Genomic DNA, 21,229 nt, shown 5'->3' with positions numbered 1-21,229 from the left:
AGGAAAGCGGAGCCAGGTTCCCATGGCACTGTAGGATGTCCATGGACATCTCTTGTCTCTGAGAAGACAAGCTCAAATTTAATAGACTCATTTATTAGAAATCCCAAGAAGCCAATGTTGACTCCATGCTGCAGCTACAGCTTTTCTCCTCTGCCTTCTCCTGGGGGTTGTTGCTCTTAGTTTCTGCTCCTTTCTGCCCTTTTCCTTATGCCTCATCACCAATGCCTCCAGCTGCTGCTTAGACAAAGCCCAGGTCCCTCACTCACCCTTTTGAGCCCTGCAGAAGACCCTGGGGTGCAGTGAGGTGGAAAGACAGGGATGCCATAGAGCTGGGAGGTTTCTGCCTTACCTGCTTGGTCGTGGGATCACACTTATGTTCTGAGGTGTGAAGCTGCTGAGAAAATAGAGCACCAGAGACTGAAATAAGGAGTATAGAATGGGAGGCACAGCTCCCCTGCTGCCCTGCCTGCCAAACCTGTACCTGTTACACCCCTCTGCTGTGTCAAGAGCCACCCTAGTGCAAAGACTGCTGCTCCGTGCTTCTCCCTCCCTTGTCACATCCAGGCTGGCACTGTGTGCCCATGCAGGTTCCTTATCACCCTTGCACTGTCCCACCCCAGTCCCAGTAAGGGGCACAAACCTACACAGCCAAACCCCAGTAGCCCCAAACCTACTTCCCTTCTCCTGGCTTGTCTTGTTGCACCTTGCCAGGTGAAAAAGTTCCCTGGATCCTACAACCCTCCTTGCTCCCCCTCTCCCTTTGCATCCCAAGGTGCAGTGAAAACCAGTGACAGCTAGAGCTGAGTCTGGTTTTGTAACATAAACAGTTATTTACAGTTTTCCTAACATTTTATAGAGGATGACATTTTTAGGCCACCTAGCTGAAGCAAATGAAATCATTAACATGTTTGCATCAGTTTTCTTTTAAAGAGTAGTCACTTTTTCCAGGGTGGTGCTGCGTTCTTCAGGTCCTGAGACCTGACACGGTACCCTGAAAGCTAAGACAATTTCCTACCAGGTAAGTGGGGTCCTGCAAGAGTAGGATCTGTTAGTTAGGGCTTGGTATTTGGGCCAGTTCTATTTAATATTTTTATCAACAATTTGGATTAGGGGGTCAACTGCACCCTCAGTAAGTTTACAAATTACACTAAACTGAGCAGGAGTGTTGATCTGTTCAAAGGTAGGAAGGCACTGAAGAGAGATCTGTACAGGTTGGATCACTGGGCTGAAGCCAGTGGTATGAGGCTTAACAAGACAAAGTGCTGGGTCCTGCACTTTGGTGGCAATAACCCCAAGCAATGCTACAGGCTTGGGAAGGAGTGGCAGGAAAGCAGCCTGGCAGAGAAGGATCTGGGAGTACTGGTGGATGGCAGCTGAACATGAGCCAGGAATGTGCCCAGGTGGCCAAGAAGGCCAATGATATCCTGGCCTGTATCAAAACTAGTATGTCCATCAGGCACAGGGGAGTGATCATGCCCCTGTACTCAGCCCTGGTGAGGCCACAGCTTGAGTACTGTGTTCAGTTCTGGGCACCACTGTATAAAAAAGACATTGAGGTCCTGGAGCATGTCCAGAGAAGAGCTATGCGGTTGGTGAGGGTTTTGGAGGGTATGTTGTACCAGGAGTGACTGAGGGAACTGGGGTTATTTAGTCTGAAGAGAAGGTTCAGGGAAGATCTTGTTGCTCTCTACAATTACCTAAAGGGAGGTTGTAGAGAGACCAATGTTGGTCTCTTCTCCCAAGTAACTAGTGATAGGATGAGAGGCAATGGGTTCAAGTCATGCCAGGGGAGATTTTCATTGGATATTAAGAAAAATTTATTTACTGAAAGAGTGGTGAGGCTGCTTAGAGAGGTGGTGGGGTCACCATCCCTGGAGGTGTTCAAAATGCATTTAGATGTGGCACTTTAGGATATGGTTTACTAGTTGTGGTAGTTGGATTACAGTTGGACTTGATGATCTTGAAGGTCTTTTCCAGCCTTAATGATTCTATGATTCAATGATTCTGTGATCTGATTTCCCAACCCAAGGCAGCTGGGACAGATACCTTTCATGGTATCAGATGCCAGGCTCTGTTATCCTGGTGCACCATCAGGGGTAATGATAGGGGTGATCTGGGGATATAAGATGAAATATCCTCTTCCCACACTGAAAGTACGATGCCAGTCTTCCCCGTCCCATAAATACACTCATTCTGCCTTTAAAACCTTTTATATCTTGGAGCACAGATAAATACACTGCTTGGGTCTATACTGTGGCTTTTAAACAATAAATGGTGGGGAGTAAAATGCAACATCTTTGTTCTTCCTTAAACAAACAATGGCAAATGACTGTAAAATGTTCTCCAGAAGTTGTGCGTGTGCAGAGGGGAATTTAGTTCTATGGTGAACAGGATGGTAGCAGATGGATTAGAATAATATTGGGGTTTCCTGGATACCCCTATTGAAAGCTACACCAGAAACAAAGGAGCGAGCCAGGAGATTCAGTGATTCAGCCACCACTCATAAATGTCTGTGTGTCACAAGCCAGAACACAATTTATTCTCCCATCTTGTTTGCTTCAGGGGTGGAAAAAGCCATCCCTGCAGCCTGTCCATCAATATGACTCACTTCTGGGACAGACTGTCTGGGGAAGATGGGAGGGGTCACAGGACATTTGAGGATGTTTTCTCTACTGGGCTATGGATACACAAAGACCTGGACCCAAAGCATGCCACCTATGGTCAGGTTCATCCCCCTTAGTCTGGTAGTGCTGGAAGGAGACACGTGTGTCTAGTGCTGCAAACCCCTGCTGACTGCCAAGTCCTGGGAGGTGCCACATGGTCCTGGGCTCCGTCCCAGGGCACCTCCATGGATGTCAGAAGCCTGCACAGAATTCCAAGGACCACCAGTATGTGTTCCCCCTCCTGCCCAGCTGGGACTGAGGAAGCCACCTTTAGCCTGCAGCCGAGGTTGTCTCACAGCTATTCCCACCACCACTCTCACTTTCTAAAATAGGTAGCAGAGAGCCAGAAACCTGAGCAGTGCAGCAGTGGCATCTGGTTGCCAGCAGAGCCATGCCCACTTGTGCTCTAGTATCTAGTAAAAGCTGTGCTCATCTGGCTTTTCCTTCAGCAGTGGTATTAAGCGTCTTTCTACCCAGCTGTCTCTTTACACACAAAAAAATGTAGTATTTGAATATTTGAGACCGTTACATCCTGGTCAAACTTTTTTCAAATCAGCTGAGAATTATTAGAGGGAAAATAAATGTAGGCAGCACAATTACCTAAGCCAAACCAGGTAAAAATGAGCAAAGAGTGAATGGGGAGATAATGGGGTTTCTGCTATGACATGCTGTGCTCAGCCCCTGTGGGAGGAGTGGAAGCATAGAAGCACAGACTGGTTTGTGTTGGAAGGGGCTTTAAAGACCCTCTAGTTGCAACGTCCCTGCATGGACAGGGACACCTTCCACTGTCCTGTCCATCTGTCTCATCCAGTCTCTCCTTGAGCACTTCCAGGGGTGGAATACCCACAACTTTTATGGAAAACGTGTTCCAGTGTCTCATCACCCTCATAGTGAAGAGTGTCTTCGTAATATCTAATCTAAATTTATCCTCTTCATCTTAAAATGGTTCCACCTCATCCTGTTGCTACACACTATGGTAAAAAATACCATTTTTCTTCTAGCCCCTTCAGGTACTGGAAGGCCACTGTAAGGTCTCCCTAAAGCCTTCTCCTCTCCTTACTGAGCAACCCCAACTCTCAACCTGTCTTCACTGGAGAGGTGCTCCAGCCCTCTAATCATCTTTGTGGCCCCACCCTGGACTTGCTCTCCAAGGAGCATCAAAGCAAACAGTGGGACCTGTCTGATGCTGTCTCTCTTTTTCAGGGGGAGTTGCTGAGCCCGTGTCGATGCGACGGATCGGTGAAGTGCACACACCAGCCATGTCTGATCAAATGGATTAGCGAGAGAGGCTGCTGGAGCTGTGAGCTGTGTTACTACAAGTATCATGTCATTGCCATAAGCACAAAGAACCCTCTGCAGGTAAAGGTACTAGAGACATTTCAAAGTCTATTTATTCTCATTCCTATTTTTGTTTCTGGGAGGAAGCGGATTACCTGTGTGGATTTTCCTTCCCTGCATGCAGGGATCTGTACATCTGAGATGCTTAGAAAGGGTGGTCGGGGGTAGTCTGAAGAGGTCTGTGAGTATCTTGAGACCCGGTGTGTCTAGATTTGTGCCATAAACCCTGATCTCCTGCTGGGCCTCCTCTGTGTTGGCATGAGGGATGGAGGAAGTGGGTATGGCTCTCCTCTCTGATTGTGGCACCCTTTTCACTTTACTGGTGCCCCGTGATTGAATACATCCTGGTATGGCACAAGGAGTTTCGGTTATGATGCTCTTCAGCACTGATTCTCGTGGACATTTGTATATCCACACAAAACAGGTAAAGGATGTCGTGATGTGCATGGCTATGAAAGGCAACAGAAGACCCACCTTTCTCTTCCAAGGTCAAAAGCAGTATGGTGTATGTAATAAGCCCTGATACAGGCTGGTAATTTAAAAATCAAGATTCAGAATGGGTAAAACTGTGTGGCTGTTTACAATGGGATAAGATATTCTTAATAACGATTGATTTTTTTTGTGGGGGCAACACCTGAAGGTGGATTAATTGGTGCATGTCTTTACTGAGCACCATGAGTGCCTTGGGCATCTTGAAGCACATGCAGGCACTACTGCTTAATTAGCATCATCTGGGCTGGAGGGACATTATGGCAGTGTGCTGGGGTTTAGAGATCAGGGCAATGTCTGTAAAGATGTCGGTCTGTCGAGAACCTGGAGGGCTTTGGATTCTCTGCTGTCTCTCTGCTCTCTAACAGGAGGCAAGGGCTTTGCTAGTGATGGTGCCCAGTTGTATGGGGCTGAGGGGAAATGCTAAGTCCTGCTCTCTTCTCCAAGCTTCAGCCACTGTGTCTTTTTCCAGGCCTGAGTTCACTAACAACAGTGAAGAAACAGGGACAGCCTTTTAGGACTCAAGATTTAAAAGAAGCAGTGAAATTAGCAGAGCATCAGGGGAAATTTTTGCAGGGGGCAAGGGAAAAGACTGCCTGCTGTCTGCAAGTCCCTACAGCTTCTGATTCAGTTTTCCATGTGCTGTGGGCTGGAGAGGTCAGTAGCTTCATCCCAAGCCCTAGATCCAGGATGTTTTAATTTCTTGGCTCTAGTAACTCAGAGCAGATTGAAACACAGGATGGGAGATGTGGACAAAGCAGCATTTGTTTATTTCTGGAAAGCTGGTCCATGAATGCCCTGCTTGCTGCTTCCCACATCTGAGATTGGGGCTGCAGTGCTGAGCAGCACTGAAGATTTGTGGGTGCAAAGCTATGAGCGTGCATGTAACTAGCACTGTCTTTAATGATCTCCACATGTTCCTCACCTTCAGGTGTCTTAGGGCAATGGGTCAGTGACTTTCCTTCTGCTCCTTGGCTAAAATTTATTTGAGCGATTCAGGGACAAGCTCCACTCTCACACACATGCATTCAAAAGCCTACACAGAGGATTGCTCTTTTTGGGCTCCCTTGCCAGAATGTGGTGTGATCTGCTGGGCTTTGCCACCAACACAGAAACTGGGTGGCAGGAGCAATTAAGTTCAACATCTCAGCTCCAGGATCAGGGTCCCAGGAGACCATGCAGATCCCAGGCTTGGAGACTTCACAGCACTTCTCACAGAAGCTCTGGGAGATTTGGAGGGTGGGAAGAAGGAAATGGAGTGAAAAGCCACTTGATCTGGAATAAGTGTGGTGTTTGTGGAGTTCAAGCTCTGTCTGGTGCCAGCACAAAGGCACTTCTGACAGAAGTAGTTGCTACTCTGGCAAATGTGAAATCCTGTGGGAAGTGGCTGGTGTGCCAGTCATAGACTTCCTACGAGGACTAAGGTCTCAGGCCCCCTCATCCTGCCAGCACACCTCTGGGATTTTCCTCATTCCTCAGTGGCTCTCACCATCCTCTGATACTGGGAAAGGTCAGCAAAGAGGACCCAGGGGCTGCAATACCCTGGCACTTTATGCCTTGTCAACCTGCCACATCATGTGCAGGTTGGAAGAGCATAATTCTGCTCAGTCTTCACCCCACACATGGAGAGCAGGAACCACCTGGACATACAGCATGTTTCTAGGTAAAGCAATAGTCCCTGGCCTTTCTCGCAGGGTCTGCTGGCACTTCTGCCCAGCTTTATTCTTAGTAGAAAGCTCTGAATTTCTGAAGCAGAGGTTTTGGAGGGCAAATTATATAGGAAATCATAACTGTTTGTTTATTCCGGGCCATATAGGCAAGGACCACACAAACCTTGTCAAATGGGTGATGCCCTGAGCCTGGTTAGATTTTAACCAACAACGTGCCCCCCCATCTCTTATGACTATCCCTGTGTCCTCTTGTGTGACAGACCACTGGAAAGCCAAACCCAGGCAACTGGCAGACCCTGGGCTCCTTGAAGCATGTCTAATTGGTATTACCAGAGAAGCATACCCAACACCCACATGTGCCTCAGGATCTGCATGTTTATCCACCCATTTTGACATCTGCTGCACATTTTTTGGACCACCTAGCAATAGTATGGGACAGATGTGTGTGCAGACTCATGGTGTGGGCAGAGAAGTTACAGCCAGGGGAACATGGTTCATGCATAATTAACACCGACTCTTTCCAGCCTCCAGGCTGTTGTGATGTCTCACACCAGAGAAAAACCTTCAGTCTGATATTTTGGCAGAATGAATCTTTGTAAATTAACTCTTCCTCCGTCCTCCCCACCCTGACTCCATCCCTCGTTTGCAGGCATTTAAGAGAAAGGGTCTTAAAGCTGCAAACCTTCTAAGACTGGGGGATTAAAGTTGTTGGACAACATGTCAAGTGTCTTGCTAACCAGCAGTTAGACAGCAAATGATCTAAAATATCCCATCAAATGTGAGCAACCAGGAGATCCAGAGCTTTTTTCTGTCCATCCATCCATCCATCCATCTATCTATCCAACCATCCCGCTTTCCAGTCTGCCAATGACTGACAGGAGTCATGGGCATGGAGGCTTTAAATGCTCCTCCCCACTGCAATATTTATGCAGAAGCCATGACTTAAATAATACCCTGAAGTCTCCAGGTAATGATACCATAGGAGGCACTCTGGTGCTGATACATGATGGAGTCATGGGACACTGCAGTGGTTCCCATCTGTACAGCTCCTTTGTAGTTGCTTCTGAGCCACATTCACTCTGATGCAAATACAAGATGCATTTGAAACAATCTTCCCAGAACTACATCTGCTGTGTCAGGGAGTTAAACTCTACTTTACAGTTGTTATCACTGACAATTTGTGTCTTGTGTGTTGTCTCACCTCCAGAGATCTTCATTTATGCAGTACTGGAGATGGAATCCAGTCCTGGGTCTCCTCTGTCTCTGCGTTGACTGTGGTGATGCTCTGTTGAAAGCTGATGGGTGTTTGTTTGTATGACCTCTTCATTAGGATTCCCAAATCTGCAAGAAAAGTGGCCAAGGTCCCAGAGTGTTCCACCTGAGTTCCCAACTGAAAAATCTTGGGACAAGTTCACTGGAGTCTCCTGCTTGTTCTAACTTGCTGTTGTGTGTTGGGTAGGAGTCTTGGCTAGGCCCCACTGAGCTCCAGCTGCAGCCTGTAGGCAATGGGTGCAGTCACAGCAAGGGAGAATTCATGGTCTGTGCCTTGTAATGAGGACTTTCTAGGATACCCATATGGCAGCCTCAGTCTTAGCAGATGCTCTGGCACATGGAGGAGAGGGGGTTTCATCACTGCATGTTTCTGTTGCACAACCCTACTGGACTCTCCTTCCTCCCTGCTGCATTCCCAGTATCTGAATAAGCCACAGCATCTGTAAATGTACAGCAGGGAAGCTGCCACAGTAGTGGCATAGCTCTGATTAGTGAATTAATAAAAATAACATCCATCCTCCAAAAGATAATTGAGGAGGATGATCAGGGCCTCAGGACAGCAGAGAAGGGAGACCCAGACCTAAGCAGTGCTGGGAATGGTCCACTCCATCTTTCTAGGAAAAAACTCTGCTTGCTTGTGATCCTGGATCAGAAAATGAAATCGCTGACTCTCACAGTTCAGGATGTTAATGATACATACTAAGGGGACATGTCACATACAGCAATAAAAATAAACTGAACTGCCTGAGGCAGGCATGGGAGAGCTCTCAGAGGAGTGTAGGAAGGCTTTTTCTGCAAGCATGTCTTCACAAGCTGCTGCAGCAAGACACAGTTATCTTCTGCATGCAAATATCTGCTTTGGATCTGCTCACGTTGGTTCTTGGCAACCTTTGGAGGCTTGTGGCACCAAAAGAAGGGTAATACAGATCAGGCCTTAAATACTATTGTGGTATCATTATTTAGCTGTATTACATTGGTAGTGAGGGTGTTTACTCACAAACTTCTGAGCAGAAGCACAGGTTTGTCTCAAGTACAACAGGTAGGTTATAAAACAGTGTAAGAGAACAAGCGTGACAGGACTGGCAGCACCAGTCCCTGGCTAAGGCCACTACAAATGTTAGACCCAGGCTCCTAAGAAACCCTTTCTGAGGCATCTGGGTCTCAGAGCTTTCTGATTTGGGAAATATGGGGGTACCTGGGGGAAGCATGCCCAAGAGAGCATGGTATTGTGCATGTTTACATGTGGGTGGTTTACCAAAGCAGTTGTCCAAGGGGGACAGTAGCAGAGGACACACAGACAGCTCCTAAGTGAATGAGGACATTGCCTACCATAGGGATGGAGCCCTTTTCCCAGCTCAGGTGGAAGCCATTGCAGACAGCTGCTTGGTAATGTTCTGAAGCCATGATAAGCCCAAACATCCCAAAGCTGCTCCTGTTATCCCACAGGAGCCTTTAAAGCTTTCTGGTACAACCAAGTCCTTGGTTCTGCCCTGTTCAGTGCTGGTAGAACAATCTGAAGAGCTTTCTACCTAACTATAGGTCACATTCCTGATTGGCAACCTGGGTGAGCTGCTGGTTGTTAAAGATGCATTTGAGTGCTCAGCAGCTACTTGGGACTCAGCAGTCATTATCAGCTGAGGGCCTGGGTTTAGGTCTGTTCCGCAAGGTGGGATTGCTTGAAACTGTGACCTTGATAGAGCTTGAACTTTTGAGCTGGAGATGTGGAGGCAGAGGGTTGTGTCTGCAGCCAGGCAGACAAAGAGCTTTGGGGCTCTCAGGTGTGCCAGTAAAGAGACTCTGCAGTGTTGCTGAGAACTTTATTTGCAGTTCTAGCAGTGACCCAAGGACAATGTGGTCACCCACCAAATCCCTGGTCTGCTGGCCATAATAATGGTGGAGAGGGATTAGGAAAATGGATGATTTTCTAAGAGGTGTTATGAAATCCAAAAAGCAAGTGCTGTGACTGATAGAGGTTCCCAAGGCCACCAGTGCAGGGCCCAGCTCCTGCAGCTGAAGTCTATCCCTGAACAGCTTTTGAACCCTCCTATTTGTGCTCTCACTGGGTAGCATGTTTTATCCTTGGTCTCACCCCTTTTTTTCTCTCTGTGCAAAATGGAATTAAAAGATGAAAAATGATGACTACAGTTATTGGTGGCTCAGGCTAGATGTGGGATGTTAAATTGCAGTTCTCAGGGTTGCCAGAGAGCAGATACAACATTTATTTCTTACTCTTTTTTTCTTTTCTTTTTTTTTTTTCCTACTGGAAAATATTAAATTCTTCTTCAAGCTGGTTATTTTCTCCAGTGTTCAGCTCTGACCCATTTACCTCCTTGCCAGAGGGTAATCACACCCCAGTGCCACCTCCTGAACAGTGTCAGGACTGCTGCTGGGTGTGTCACTGTCACTTAGTGCCAGATGCCTGGGGAGAGTCTCCTACCCCCGGGCATGGCTGATGGACTCCAACCTCTTCATTATCACACAGCAAAAATTCCCTAGCAGCTGCTGCCAGCTGAGCAGTGCCTGGCAGCATCCCTGCCTGTGCCTCAGCCTCTCTGTTCCCAGCCAAAGGGAACAGGGTTTGAAGCTTGCACTCAAGTGTACTGGTGGTAGTTCTGCGTGGCTCCTAGTTGTAGACAACAGCTCTTTCTTCTTTTTCTGTCTTTAATAGCTACCTTGGAAGGACCTGTTGCCACCACAGGCCTTGCAGTGTGCCAGACAGATGGTGAGGAACCAGTCCATTACCTCCTCCTCAAGACAGAAATGATGCAGAATGATTTGGCTGGCACAGGCACACACGGGTCAGTGTGAGGGACTTGCAGCAAAACCTTCACACACAGCACCAGGCTGCACACCATGAACCCTGCACTCCTGTCCCTGTGGCATTGACCACTTGATGGAAGGGCAGATGAGGTCTGGGCAAAGCTGCAGGAGTGAAAGTTCAACTCCACACACTTACCCGGCTTTTCCTCAGTGTGTGCCTCTACCCATGGAGGTCTAAGCTGATGGCTTCAGTTGTGGCTTTATCCTGTATCTGATTATGGTACTGTTGGAGATGAAACTGAAGAGCTCACAGAAGAGCAGCACACCTGCTGATCCCACCCTCACAACCCAAATTTGGGGGTAATGGTGCTCAGAGGTCTGTCACTCCACTTCAGCTCTGTGGTGGCCTATGCACTGTCCCATGAGAGGAGAGGCGAGGCAGAGGCACGAGGTGGAGGTGAGGCAGGGGCGGTGAGGCAGAGGCAAGGCAGAGGCAGAGGAGGCGAGGCAGAGGTGAGGCAGAGGCGAGGAGAAGCGAGACGAGAGGTGAGGAGAGGGAGAGGTGAGGCAGAGGCGAGGTGAGGGAGAGGAGAGGCGATGCAGAGGTGAGGAGAGGAGAGGTGAGGCAGAAATGAGGCAGAGGCGAGGCAGAGGTGAGGCAAGGCAGAGGTGAGGCGAGGAAAGGCAAGGCAGAGGCAAGGAGAGGTGAGGCGAGGAGAAGTGAGGCGAGAGGAGAGGAGAGGAGAGGAGAGGAGAGGAGAGGAGAGGAGAGGAGAGGAGAGGAGAGGAGAGGAGAGGAGAGGAGAGGAGAGGAGAGGAGAGGAGAGGAGAGGAGAGGAGAGGAGAGGAGAGGAGAGGGAGAGGCAAGGCAGAGACGAGGCGAGGGAGAGGAGAGGCGAGGCAGAGGCCAGGCAAGGAGAGGGAGAGGAGAGGAGAGGAGAGGAGAGGAGAGGAGAGGAGAGGAGAGGAGAGGGCGAGGCGAGGTGAGGCGAGGGGAGGCGAGGTGAGGTGGAGGCAAGGCAGAGGTGAGGCGAGGCGAGGTGAGGAGAGGCAATGCGAGGGAGAGGAGAGGAGAGGCAGAGGCGAGGCAGAGGTGAGACAAGGGTGAGGTGAGGAGAGGAGGGGCGAGGAAGAGGAGAAGAGAGGCAGAGGAGAGGCAAGGCGAGGGAGGGGAGAGGCAAGGCAGAGGTGAGGCGAGGCAAGGTGAGGGAGAGGACAGGCGAGGCAGAGGTGAAGAGAGGCGAGGGAGAGGCGAGGCAAGGGTGAGGTGAGAGGAGAGGAGAGGAGAGGAGAGGAGAGGAGAGGAGAAGGAGAGGTGAGGAGTGGAGAGGAGAGGAGAGGGAGAGGCGAGGCAGAGGTGAGGTGAGGTGAGGCGAGGTGAGGGAGAGGACAGGCGAGGCGAGGCAGAGGTGAGGAGAGGCGAGGCAAGGGCAAGGCGAAGAGAGGAGAGGGAGATGTGAGGAGAGGCAAGGCAGAGGTGAGGCGAGGGAGAGGAGAGGAGAGGCAGAGTCAAGGCGAGGGCAAGGCAAGGAGACACGAGGGGAGGCGAGGCTAGGCAGAGGCGAGGCAGACGCAAGGCATCATAGAATTGGCTGGGTTGGAAGGGACTTCTGAGATGATCAAGTCCAACCCTTGATCCACCACCACTGCAGTTACAAGACCATGGCACTAAGTGCCACATCCAGTCTCTTTTTAAATATCTCTAGGGATGGAGAATCCACTACTTCCCTGGGCGGCCCATTCCAATGTCTGATCATCCTCTCTGTAAAGAAATTCTTTCTAATATCTAACCTAAACCTCCCCTGGCACAACTTGATACCATGCCCTCTTGTCTTGCTGAGAGTTGCCTGGGAAAAGCGATCAACCCCCACCTGGCTACAACCTCCTTTCAGGTAGTTGTAGAGAGTGATGAGGTCTCCCCTGAGCCCCAGTTCCCTCAGCCTCACCTCACAGGACTTGTGCTTGAGTCTCTTCACCAGCCTAGTTGCCCTCCTTTGGACCTGCTCCAGGACCTCAGTCTCCTTCCTGAACTGAGGGGCCCAGAACTGGACACAGTATTCAAGGTGTGGCCTCACCAGCGCTTAGTACAGGGGAAGAATCACTTCCCTGGACCTGCTGGCGACGCTGTTCCTGATACAGGCCAGGATGCCATTGGCCTTCTTGGCTACCTGGGCACACTGCTGGCTCATGCTCAGCTTCTTGTCAATCCAGACTCCCAGGTCCCTTTCTGCCTGGCTGCTCTCCAGCCACTCTGTCCCCAGCCTGTAGCGCTGCATGGGGTTGTTGTGGCCAAAGTGCAGGACCCGGCACTTGGCCTTGTTGAACCTCATCCCATTGGAATCAGCCCAACTCTCCAGTCTGTCCAGGTCCCTCTGCAGAGCCCTCCTGCCTTCCAGCTGATCCACACTCCCCCCCAGCTTGGTGTCGTCTGCAAATTTGCTGATGATGGACTCAATCCCCTCATCTAAATCATCAGTAAAGATATTAAACAGAACTGGGCCCAACACTGATCCCTGGGAGACACCACTAGTGACTGGCCACCAACTGGATGAAGCACCATTCAGCACCACTCTCTGGGCCCGGCCCTCCAGCCAGTTCCTAATACAGCGCAGAGTGCCCCTGTCCAAGCTGTGGGCTGACAGCTTTTTCAGGAGTATGCTGTGGGAGACAGTGTGGAAGGCCTTGCTGAAGTCCAGGTAGACCACATCCACAGCCTTCCCCTCATCCACCAGGCGGGTCACCTGATCATAAAAGGAGATCAGGTTGGTCAGACAGGACCTGCCCTTCCTAAACCCGTGCTGGCTGGGTCTAATATCTTGTCCATCCTGTAGGTGCTGTGTGATTGCACTGAGGATGATCTGCTCCATAACCTTGCCAGGCACTGAGGTCAGTCTGATGGGGCTGTAGTTCCCCACGGCCTCTTTCCAGCCCTTTTTGTGGATTGGTGTGACATTCTTCACAGAGGTGGTGAGATTCAGTTCAAGTTGTGCCTTTGTCTCTCTAATTTTCTTTCTACACAACCTAACTATATTCCTAAATTATTCCTGAGTAGTTAGCCCTTTTCCCCATAATCGGTAGGCTCTCTTCTTTACCCTAATTTCTTTCAAAATCTCCCTGTTCAGCCAGACCAGTCGTCTTCCCCGCCAGCTCGCCTTTCGGCACACCATGACAGCCCGATCCTGTGCTTTCAAAACTTCCTTCTTGAAGTACATCCATCCCTCCTGGACCCCTTTGTTTTAAAGGGCTGTTTCCCAGGGTACACTCTGAAATAGTCTTCTGAATAGGCAAAAATCTGCCCTCTGGAAGTCCAATGTAGAGGTTTTATTGATGGCCCTCCTTGCATCTATTGAAAACTATTGAAAACTCCATTATTTCATGATAACTGTGTCCCAGATGTCCACCGACCACCACATCTCCCACCAGCCCCTCTCTGTGAACAGGAGGTCTAGCGGGGTTCCATCCCTGGTAAGCTCATTTACCAGCTGGAGCAGGAAATTATCCTCTATACACACTATGAATTTCCTAAACTGCCTCCTCTCTGCTTTGTGGAGATCCCAGCAGATGTCCGGCAGGTTAATGTCACCCACGAGAACAAGGGCTGACGATTTTGAAACATCCGCCAGCTGCTTGTAGAATAATTCATCACCCTCCCTCATCATCCTGATTGGGTGATCTGTAACAGACTCCCACCAGGATATCAGCCTTGTTGGCCTTCCCCCTGATTCTGATCCACAGGTACTCAACCTTATTGTTATTGACTTCAACTTCTACAGAGTCAAGAGACTCCCTAACATATAGAGCTACCCCTCCACCTCTCCTACCCTGTCTGTCCCTTTTGAAGAGCCTGTAGCCACCCATGGCAGCACTCCAGTCATGGGAGTCATCCCACCACGTTTCTGTGATAGCGATTACATCACAGCTTTCCTGCTGCACAATGGCTTCCAGCTCCTCTTGTTTGTTGCCCATGCTGCATGCATTGGTGTACATGCACTTCAGCTGGGCTGCTGGTTTGGCTCTTAACTTGGGCTGTCCACCCTTGGGCTCCTTTCTGGAGAGCCTGGTTTCAACCCCAGTCCCCTTCAAACCTAGTTTAAAGCCCTCCTTATCAACCCCACCAACTTATGGGCTAGAGTGCTTTTGCCCTTGCTGGATAGATGAAGCCCATCTGGTTTGAAGAGACTAGGTATGATGAAATTTCGCCCATGGTCAAAAACCCAAAGTTCCACTGGTGGCACCAATCCCTTAGCCACCTATTGATAAGACAGATTTTTCTACTCCTCTCCTCATTCATCTCTGCTACTACAGGAACTGAGGCGAACACCGACTGTGCTCCTGTCCCATCAACAAATCGACGCAGCGCCTTGAAGTCCTTTTTAATTGTCTTGGTATTTCTTCTATTAATGTCATCACTGCCAACCTGGACTACCAACGGTGGATAATAATCAGAGGGCCGAATCAGAGGAGTCTCCTACTAATATCCCTCACCTGGACCCCAGGAAGGCAGCAGTCCTCCCTGTGGGTTGGGTCCAGTCGACATACAGGGCCCTCAGTTCCCCTCAGAAGGGAGTCACCAACTACAACTACCCTTCTTTTTTTCTTTGTAGCTGTAGTTGTAACCCGTCTGGTAGACGGGGGGCGAACAGGAGACCTTCCAGACAGATCTTCCTCTTGTCTGTCCCCTGCCTGATTCTCTGAGTCCAGGGCCTCATCTCTGTTCTCTAAGGGCACCTGAGGGGATAGTGGGGGTTGGGAGGGGATTCTTTTGCCTCTCCAATGAGGGACCTGTTTCCATTCCGTCCCATCCACCTGGTTTGCTCCAACTGCCTGATGGCAGGAGGGGCAGGGCTTCACCGTCTCCTTCTGGACTTCTTTTGGGTTAGAAAGGGTGCGACCCCACCAGTCAATTACCTTTCACTGTCCCTAATACTTCTTAGTCTCTCTACCTGTTCCTTGAGCTCTGCCACCAGGCATAGCAAATTATTCACCTGCTCGCATTGCACACAGACCCCACTCACACTGTCCTCTGGTGCTAACACCAGGCTCAAACACTACGCAGCCAGAGGCCTGAACAGCTACATCCATCTTGGTGTCCCTCTTAAGGGGTTCCGTCTGTATGGACACACCCTTCGTCTTAACAGCAACAGCTTTTCCTTTTTTTGGAAACTATTGCTCCTTCAAGAGAGGTGGGAGGTGGCTGTGCCCCTCCTGCTTGCCCTGCCTGCATGAACTGCCTCGCTAACTGCCATGTCACGTTCCTGTTTGCCTGCTCCTGTTTGCTGCATTCCAGGTTGCTGGCACTCCTCACAGCCATTTATATCCCTCTTGGAAGAGCTGGGTGCTGCCCCCTTATCAGCTGATTGGCCTCGACTGAGACCACCAGCAGGAGAGGCGAGGCAGGGCGAGGGAGAGGAGAGGAGAGGAGAGGAGAGGAGAGGAGAGGAGAGGAGAGGAGAGGAGAGGAGAGGAGAGGAGAGGAGAGGAGAGGAGAGGAGAGGAGAGGAGAGGAGAGGAGAGGAGAGGGAGAGGAGAGGCGAGGAGAGGAGAGGGGAGGCAGAGGCAAGGCAGAGACGAGGCGAGGTGAGGGAGAGGAGTGGCAAGGCCAGGCGAGGGGAGGTGAGGCGAGGCAGAGGCAACGCAGAGGCGAAGCGAGGGCGAGGGGAGGCAGAGGCAAGGCAGAGACGAGGCGAGGTGAGGGAGAGGAGTGGCGAGGCCAGGCGAGGGGAGGTGAGGCGAGGCAGAGGCAACGCAGAGGCGAAGCGAGGGCGAGGGGAGGCAGAGGCGAGGTTAGGTGAGGCGAGATAGAGGAGAGGAGAGGCAGAGGCGAGACGAGGGAGAGGCGAGGCAAAGAGAGAAGAGGTGAGGCTGAGGCGAGGGAGAGGAAAGGCGATGCAGAGGCAAGGCAGAGCTGAGGCAGTGGCGAGGCAAGGAGAGACGAGGAGAGGCGAGGGGAGGGGAGGGGAGGAGAGGAAAGGCAGAGGCAAGGGAGAGGTGAGGCGAGGCGAGGTGAGGAGAGGCGATGCGAGGGAGAGGAGAGGCAGAGGCAGAGGTGAGACAAGGGTGAGGTGAGAAGAGGAGGGGTGAGGGAGAGGAGAGGAGAGGAGAGGAGAGGAAAGGTGAGGGAGAGGACAGGCGAGGCGAGGCAGAGGTGAGGAGAGGCGAGAGAGAGGAGAGGCGAGGCAAGGGCGAGGTGAGGAGAAGAGAGGGAGAGGGAGAAGTGAGGAGAGGCAAAGCAGAGGTGAGGCGAGGGAGAGGAGAGGTGAGGCAAGGCGAGGAGAGGAAAGAGGAGAGGAGAGGAGAGGAGAGGAGAGGAGAGGAGAGGAGAGGAGAGGAGAGGCAGAGGTGAGAAGAGGGAGAGGCGAGGCAAAGAGAGAAGAGGTGAGGCCGAGGCGAGGCGAGGGAGAGGTGAGGAGAGACGAGAGAGAGGAGAGGCGAGGGAGAGGTGAGGAGAGGCGAGAGAGAGGAGAGGCAAGGCAAGGGCGAGGTGAGGAGAGGTGAGGAGAGGAGAGGAGAGGAGAGGAGAGGAGAGGAGAGGAGAGGGAGAAGTGAGGAGAGGCAAAGCAGAGGTGAGGCGAGGGAGAGGAGAGGAGAGGAGAGGAGAGGAGAGGAGAGGAGAGGAGAGGAGAGGAGAGGAGAGGCAGAGGCGAGACAAGGGAGAGGTGAGGCAAAGAGAGAAGAGGTGAGGCCGAGGCAAGGCAAGGGAGAGGAGAGGCGATGCAGAGGCAAGGCAGAGGTGAGGCGAGGCAAGGTGAGGAGAGGCGATGCGAGGGAGAGGAGAGGAGAGGCAGAGGTGAGACAAGGATGAGGTGAGAAGAGGAGGGGCGAGGGAGAGGAGAGGCAAGGTGAGGGAGGGGAGAGGCAAGGCAAGGCAGAGGCGACGCAAGGTGAGAGAGAGGACAGGCGAGGCGAGGCAGAGGTGAGGAGAGGCAAGAGAGAGGAGAGGCGAGGCAAGGGTGAGGTGAGGAGAGGAGAGGGAGAGGGAGAAGTGAGGAGAGGCAAAGCAGAGGTGAGGTGAGGGAGAGGAGAGGCGAGGCAAGGCAAGGAGAGGAAAGAGGAAAGGAGAGGAGAGGAGAGGAGAGGAGAGGAGAGGAGAGGAGAGGAGAGGAGAGGAGAGGAGAGGAGAGGAGAGGAGAGGAGAGGAGAGGAGAGGAGAGGAGAGGAGAGGAGAGGAGCTCAGCCCTTAGAGGGGGGAAGTTCACTGCCTCAACTGGCTGGATTTGGTGGAGGTGTGGAACAGGTCAGGCTATGGCAGAGTGGGAGTGAGCTCAGACTGAGTGTCCCTAGTGTTTGCCTTTTTCTGGGTCACCAGCTGGAGAGGATGGCAGGAAGGGGCCTAGGGTTGGATGAGCAGAGTCCTGCCTCAGTGAGGAACAGGTTCTCATGTGTTCAGCATCTTTATGGCCATCTACTCTGTGGCCAGCTATGAAATGGTACCACCCACCACACTGATGCTGCACATCCGTGACATACGATTTGAGGGCTGTCTGCCCTTGCAGAACATAAACCAAGAAGCAGGGCTGTCAGAGGCAGACACTCCAGCTCACCACTGAGCCAAGCCAGTCAGTCTCCCTCCACTTGCAACCACAGACCTCTGCCTCAGGCTGAAGCTCTTGCCTGTGCCTCTCCGAAGGCAGCATTTTGCAGGGGAGTGAATTTGGTTCAGGGTTTTGGTCATTGGACTGGTAGCAATGCCATGCATCCCTGTACTAGCACAAGTTGCCTGTTGTCCTTACTGCCCTTCATTCAGAGTTCAGTGTCCTCCTTACCACCCAAAAAACACTGGTAACTCCTGTCTGGCCCAGGCATTAAAGAGGGTCCCAGCAGCTGAACTCCATTCTTGTCCTACAGAATGATGGGGCAAGGCTTGACAGGTGACCCCGCTGTCCCATCATGTGTTTGACAAATGGGCAAGGTGCTAGGGGTATGCCAGGGACACTGAATTTGGGCTGAATCCAGGCTAAGTATTTTCAATTCCTCTGAATCCTCTGTACCTGCAGGAGGTTGAACCTCCTTTGTTTATCCTTCTGCCAGTCCCACTGAGATTTCAAGGGCATGTATCTCACAGCTAAAGGTGGTCTATCTACTTCAGTACCAGGAGAGACTGTCTTTCTCCAGCCTCTTTACAAGGTAAATTTCTGATTTTCAGGAGGGGGCCATGCCCCCAGATCTTGTAAAAGACAGCAATTTTTGCCCTTGGTTTTTATAGGGCAGTTCTCTCAGCATCTGAGTAGCAAGGCTTTATTCTGGATGACATAGAGGAGTCCAGGCCTAGGATACAGCCTAGGATATATGTAGCTTATACAAAGGTATTTGACATAATGAGTGGATTTGGGAGTTATTTCTATTTTTTTCCTTCTTCTGGGATTGGAATTTACCTTGGAACTCCACCTCAACAGAATGTTCTGATCACAGCAACTTATGTTGTTTGTAACAAGTTTTGTTGGAGGTGCATTTCTGCTCTGAGATCCTACCAGTGCTGTGATCCTGTCAGATCTCACAAAGAGGCACAGAACCAGATCATGGGAGGCCTCTGAAAGAAAGCTTATTCTCATGGTAATAGGATGCCTGGCTGAAGATGCTGCCTGGCCTCTGAGGTAGCAATTGAATGTTCTGGTCTGTGATGACCATCACAGCCTCACTGTCATGGGGATATTGCTTCCAGTGTCTTGTCCTTAGTCTTTCCTGCTTCCCTTGGATCTCCTTGTCTTCCTGGTGGTATATGGGATTCCTCCCCATTTCCTCTTTAGCAATGCTGTCTGAAAACATGGGGCTATGCACAGTTGTACAATTGGAGTGCTCCACCCCAGATGTGGACCAGGTAAAAACATCTATCTGTTGAATGCACATGTAAGTCATAGGTGCTCTTTGAGATCTCCAAAACCACCACAATAATGTAAAACAGTGATGTGCCCCATGTAACTAATCTCTTCTCTTTTTCCTTCCTCCCCTCTTGTCCTCTCTTCTCTCCTCCTATGGTCCACCCTTGCAGTGGCAGGCCATCTCTCTGACGGTCATTGAGAAGGTTCAGATAGCAGCGGCCATCCTGGGTTCCCTCTTCCTCATCGCCAGTATCTCGTGGCTCATCTGGTCGACCTTCAGTCCTTCAGCCAAGTGGCAGCGCCAGGACCTGCTCTTCCAGATCTGCTATGGAATGTATGGCTTCATGGACATTGTCTGTATAGGTGGGTGATCATATCTCATGATATGGCTGAGGTTGCCCACCCAGTTGCCCATGGAGAGGCAGTGGGAGATGGCATGGAGAGCTGTCTGTACAGCTCAGCTGATTGAGCCTCCCTGGCTTTTCCTCCTCTTTGCTTTGGTGGCATGTTTTTTATGGTCCTCTCTGCTCATCTGGGCAGCCCCAGAGTGTCTCTTTGGCTGGGCTGGCAGAAGGACCTGCGGCAACCCCAGAGGGAAACAATTCACTGTTCAGAGCAAGAAGAGGGTGGGGATGTCTGGGAGCAGCTGGGGAGTGTAAGGCTTTTGAGAAACTCCTTCATGTCTGGAATAACTAATTTGGGAACTGTTGCATGTTTGGCTATGCCAAAATCTCTCCACATGCAGCTCATTGTCTCTACAGCCCCATCTCTCTGCTGAGCAGGGGTGGCTGCCCCTTTTTTGGCCCACCCTGGGTCTGCAAGTCCCAGCCAGCCCAGGTCATGGTCTTGTCAGATTGCTGGTAAAGAGGAGTTCTGAGGATGAAGCTGCCCCACACTGGGCAAGCCCAGACAGCAAAACATATGACTCAGCAGGGTCTCCCTGAGAAGAGCAAGAGCTGCAGCCCCAGTGCAGGTCTGCAGGGCAGGGGAACATAGTTGATGATACCCAGGGGCAGAGGCATTCACCAGCAAGGCTCTTGAAAGAGCAGTGGTTACCAAAACAGTCTAGTGAACACTAGCCGCCTCCCAATGTGCTCCTGAGCAGTGTCTACCCATGCACAGGTCACCTGATAATGTTGGTTCAAGTGACCCTACCAGGCAGCAAAGAGGGTCCCCTCCTTATGTCTGTGTCCTTCAATCATTGGTATAAAGGCAGAAGGAATTTTCCAGAAGCTCGATGGGGCAAGGCAGTCCTCTTGAGTTAGTGAATTTGTGTTTGTATGGGTACAGGAACTCCAGAAGGAAGGAGCACAGCCCCTGTTCAGCCCTCAGGAGAAGCAGAACAGACTGTATCACAGAGCAGCAATTGGTGAAATTGAGGTAGAGAAGTAAAACAAACTCAGCAGCACTGACAGCGGTCTGGACTGTATACCCGGGTATCTGCCTTCAAATGCCTCTTGGCTTCAGCATTCTTCCTGCACAAGGACTCAGGTCTGCTGAAACCCAGGACAGTTTCTCCCACTGTTGCCACCATGCTCTGACAAGATGTGAGCTTGGCCTGCAGAGATCATCCTGCTCCTGCATGAGATGTTGATAGAACCAAGGGTGGCAAAGGGTGGCAAAGCGTGCAAAGGGTGGCAAAGGGGGTGAGAGAGACAGGCAGCACTCATATCTTGGCGCAGCAGCCATGGGTGACATACTCTTGCTGATGGAATTTGGAGTGGAAAAAAAAATACGCAGGTGTGTGTGGTGTGCATTTGTGTTGCTTTGTTGGCAGAGGACACAAGTGGAGAGCTCTGGCCTGGGTGAACATCAATAACATGATTAACTGGCTTTGATAAAGCTTCAAGAGCTGAGGAGAACTGGTAGCTCATCTGTCAGTAGGAGCTAAATCCTCCCACGCAGCAGCAAACAAACCACACTACCCATGAACTGAAGGAGATCTGGGCAGACAGATTCAGATTTGATGTTCTTTATTTCTTTTTTCATATATTTTTTGAGAGTCTGGCCTGAGGTCACCATTAAGCTTAATGGCCTAAGCTGGGAGCTTTGATTTTTTTTTCCAGCCAAAGAGCAAGCAGCCATCCCATTCCCAGGGGCAGCCCCTTGTCTCACAGCCCTCCCTGTGCAGCTGGCCATCCTGGTGGGCCAAGGATGGTGGCTTTCCCACAAACTCAAAAAGCAAGTGGGAAGTGTTACAGATAACAGTGAGTTGTCTCTT

General features: G+C 50.9%; 1 protein-coding gene across 1 annotated transcript in view; it reads left to right on the top strand.

Moving 5' to 3' along the window:
- The window catches only part of MARCHF4 (membrane associated ring-CH-type finger 4), a 106,935-nt gene that overhangs the window by 65,219 nt on the left and 20,487 nt on the right, over window positions 1-21,229 (top strand). The window contains exons 2-3 of the mRNA XM_030454520.1: window positions 3,867-4,022; window positions 19,179-19,371. Coding sequence (XP_030310380.1) covers window positions 3,867-4,022; window positions 19,179-19,371 — 349 coding nt within the window. The remainder of the gene's footprint in view (window positions 1-3,866; window positions 4,023-19,178; window positions 19,372-21,229) is intronic.

This window comes from Calypte anna, chromosome 7, assembly GCF_003957555.1.
Source record: "Calypte anna isolate BGI_N300 chromosome 7, bCalAnn1_v1.p, whole genome shotgun sequence".
Taxonomy (NCBI): domain Eukaryota; kingdom Metazoa; phylum Chordata; class Aves; order Apodiformes; family Trochilidae; genus Calypte; species Calypte anna.
This window is presented reverse-complemented; position numbering and strand designations above follow the sequence as displayed.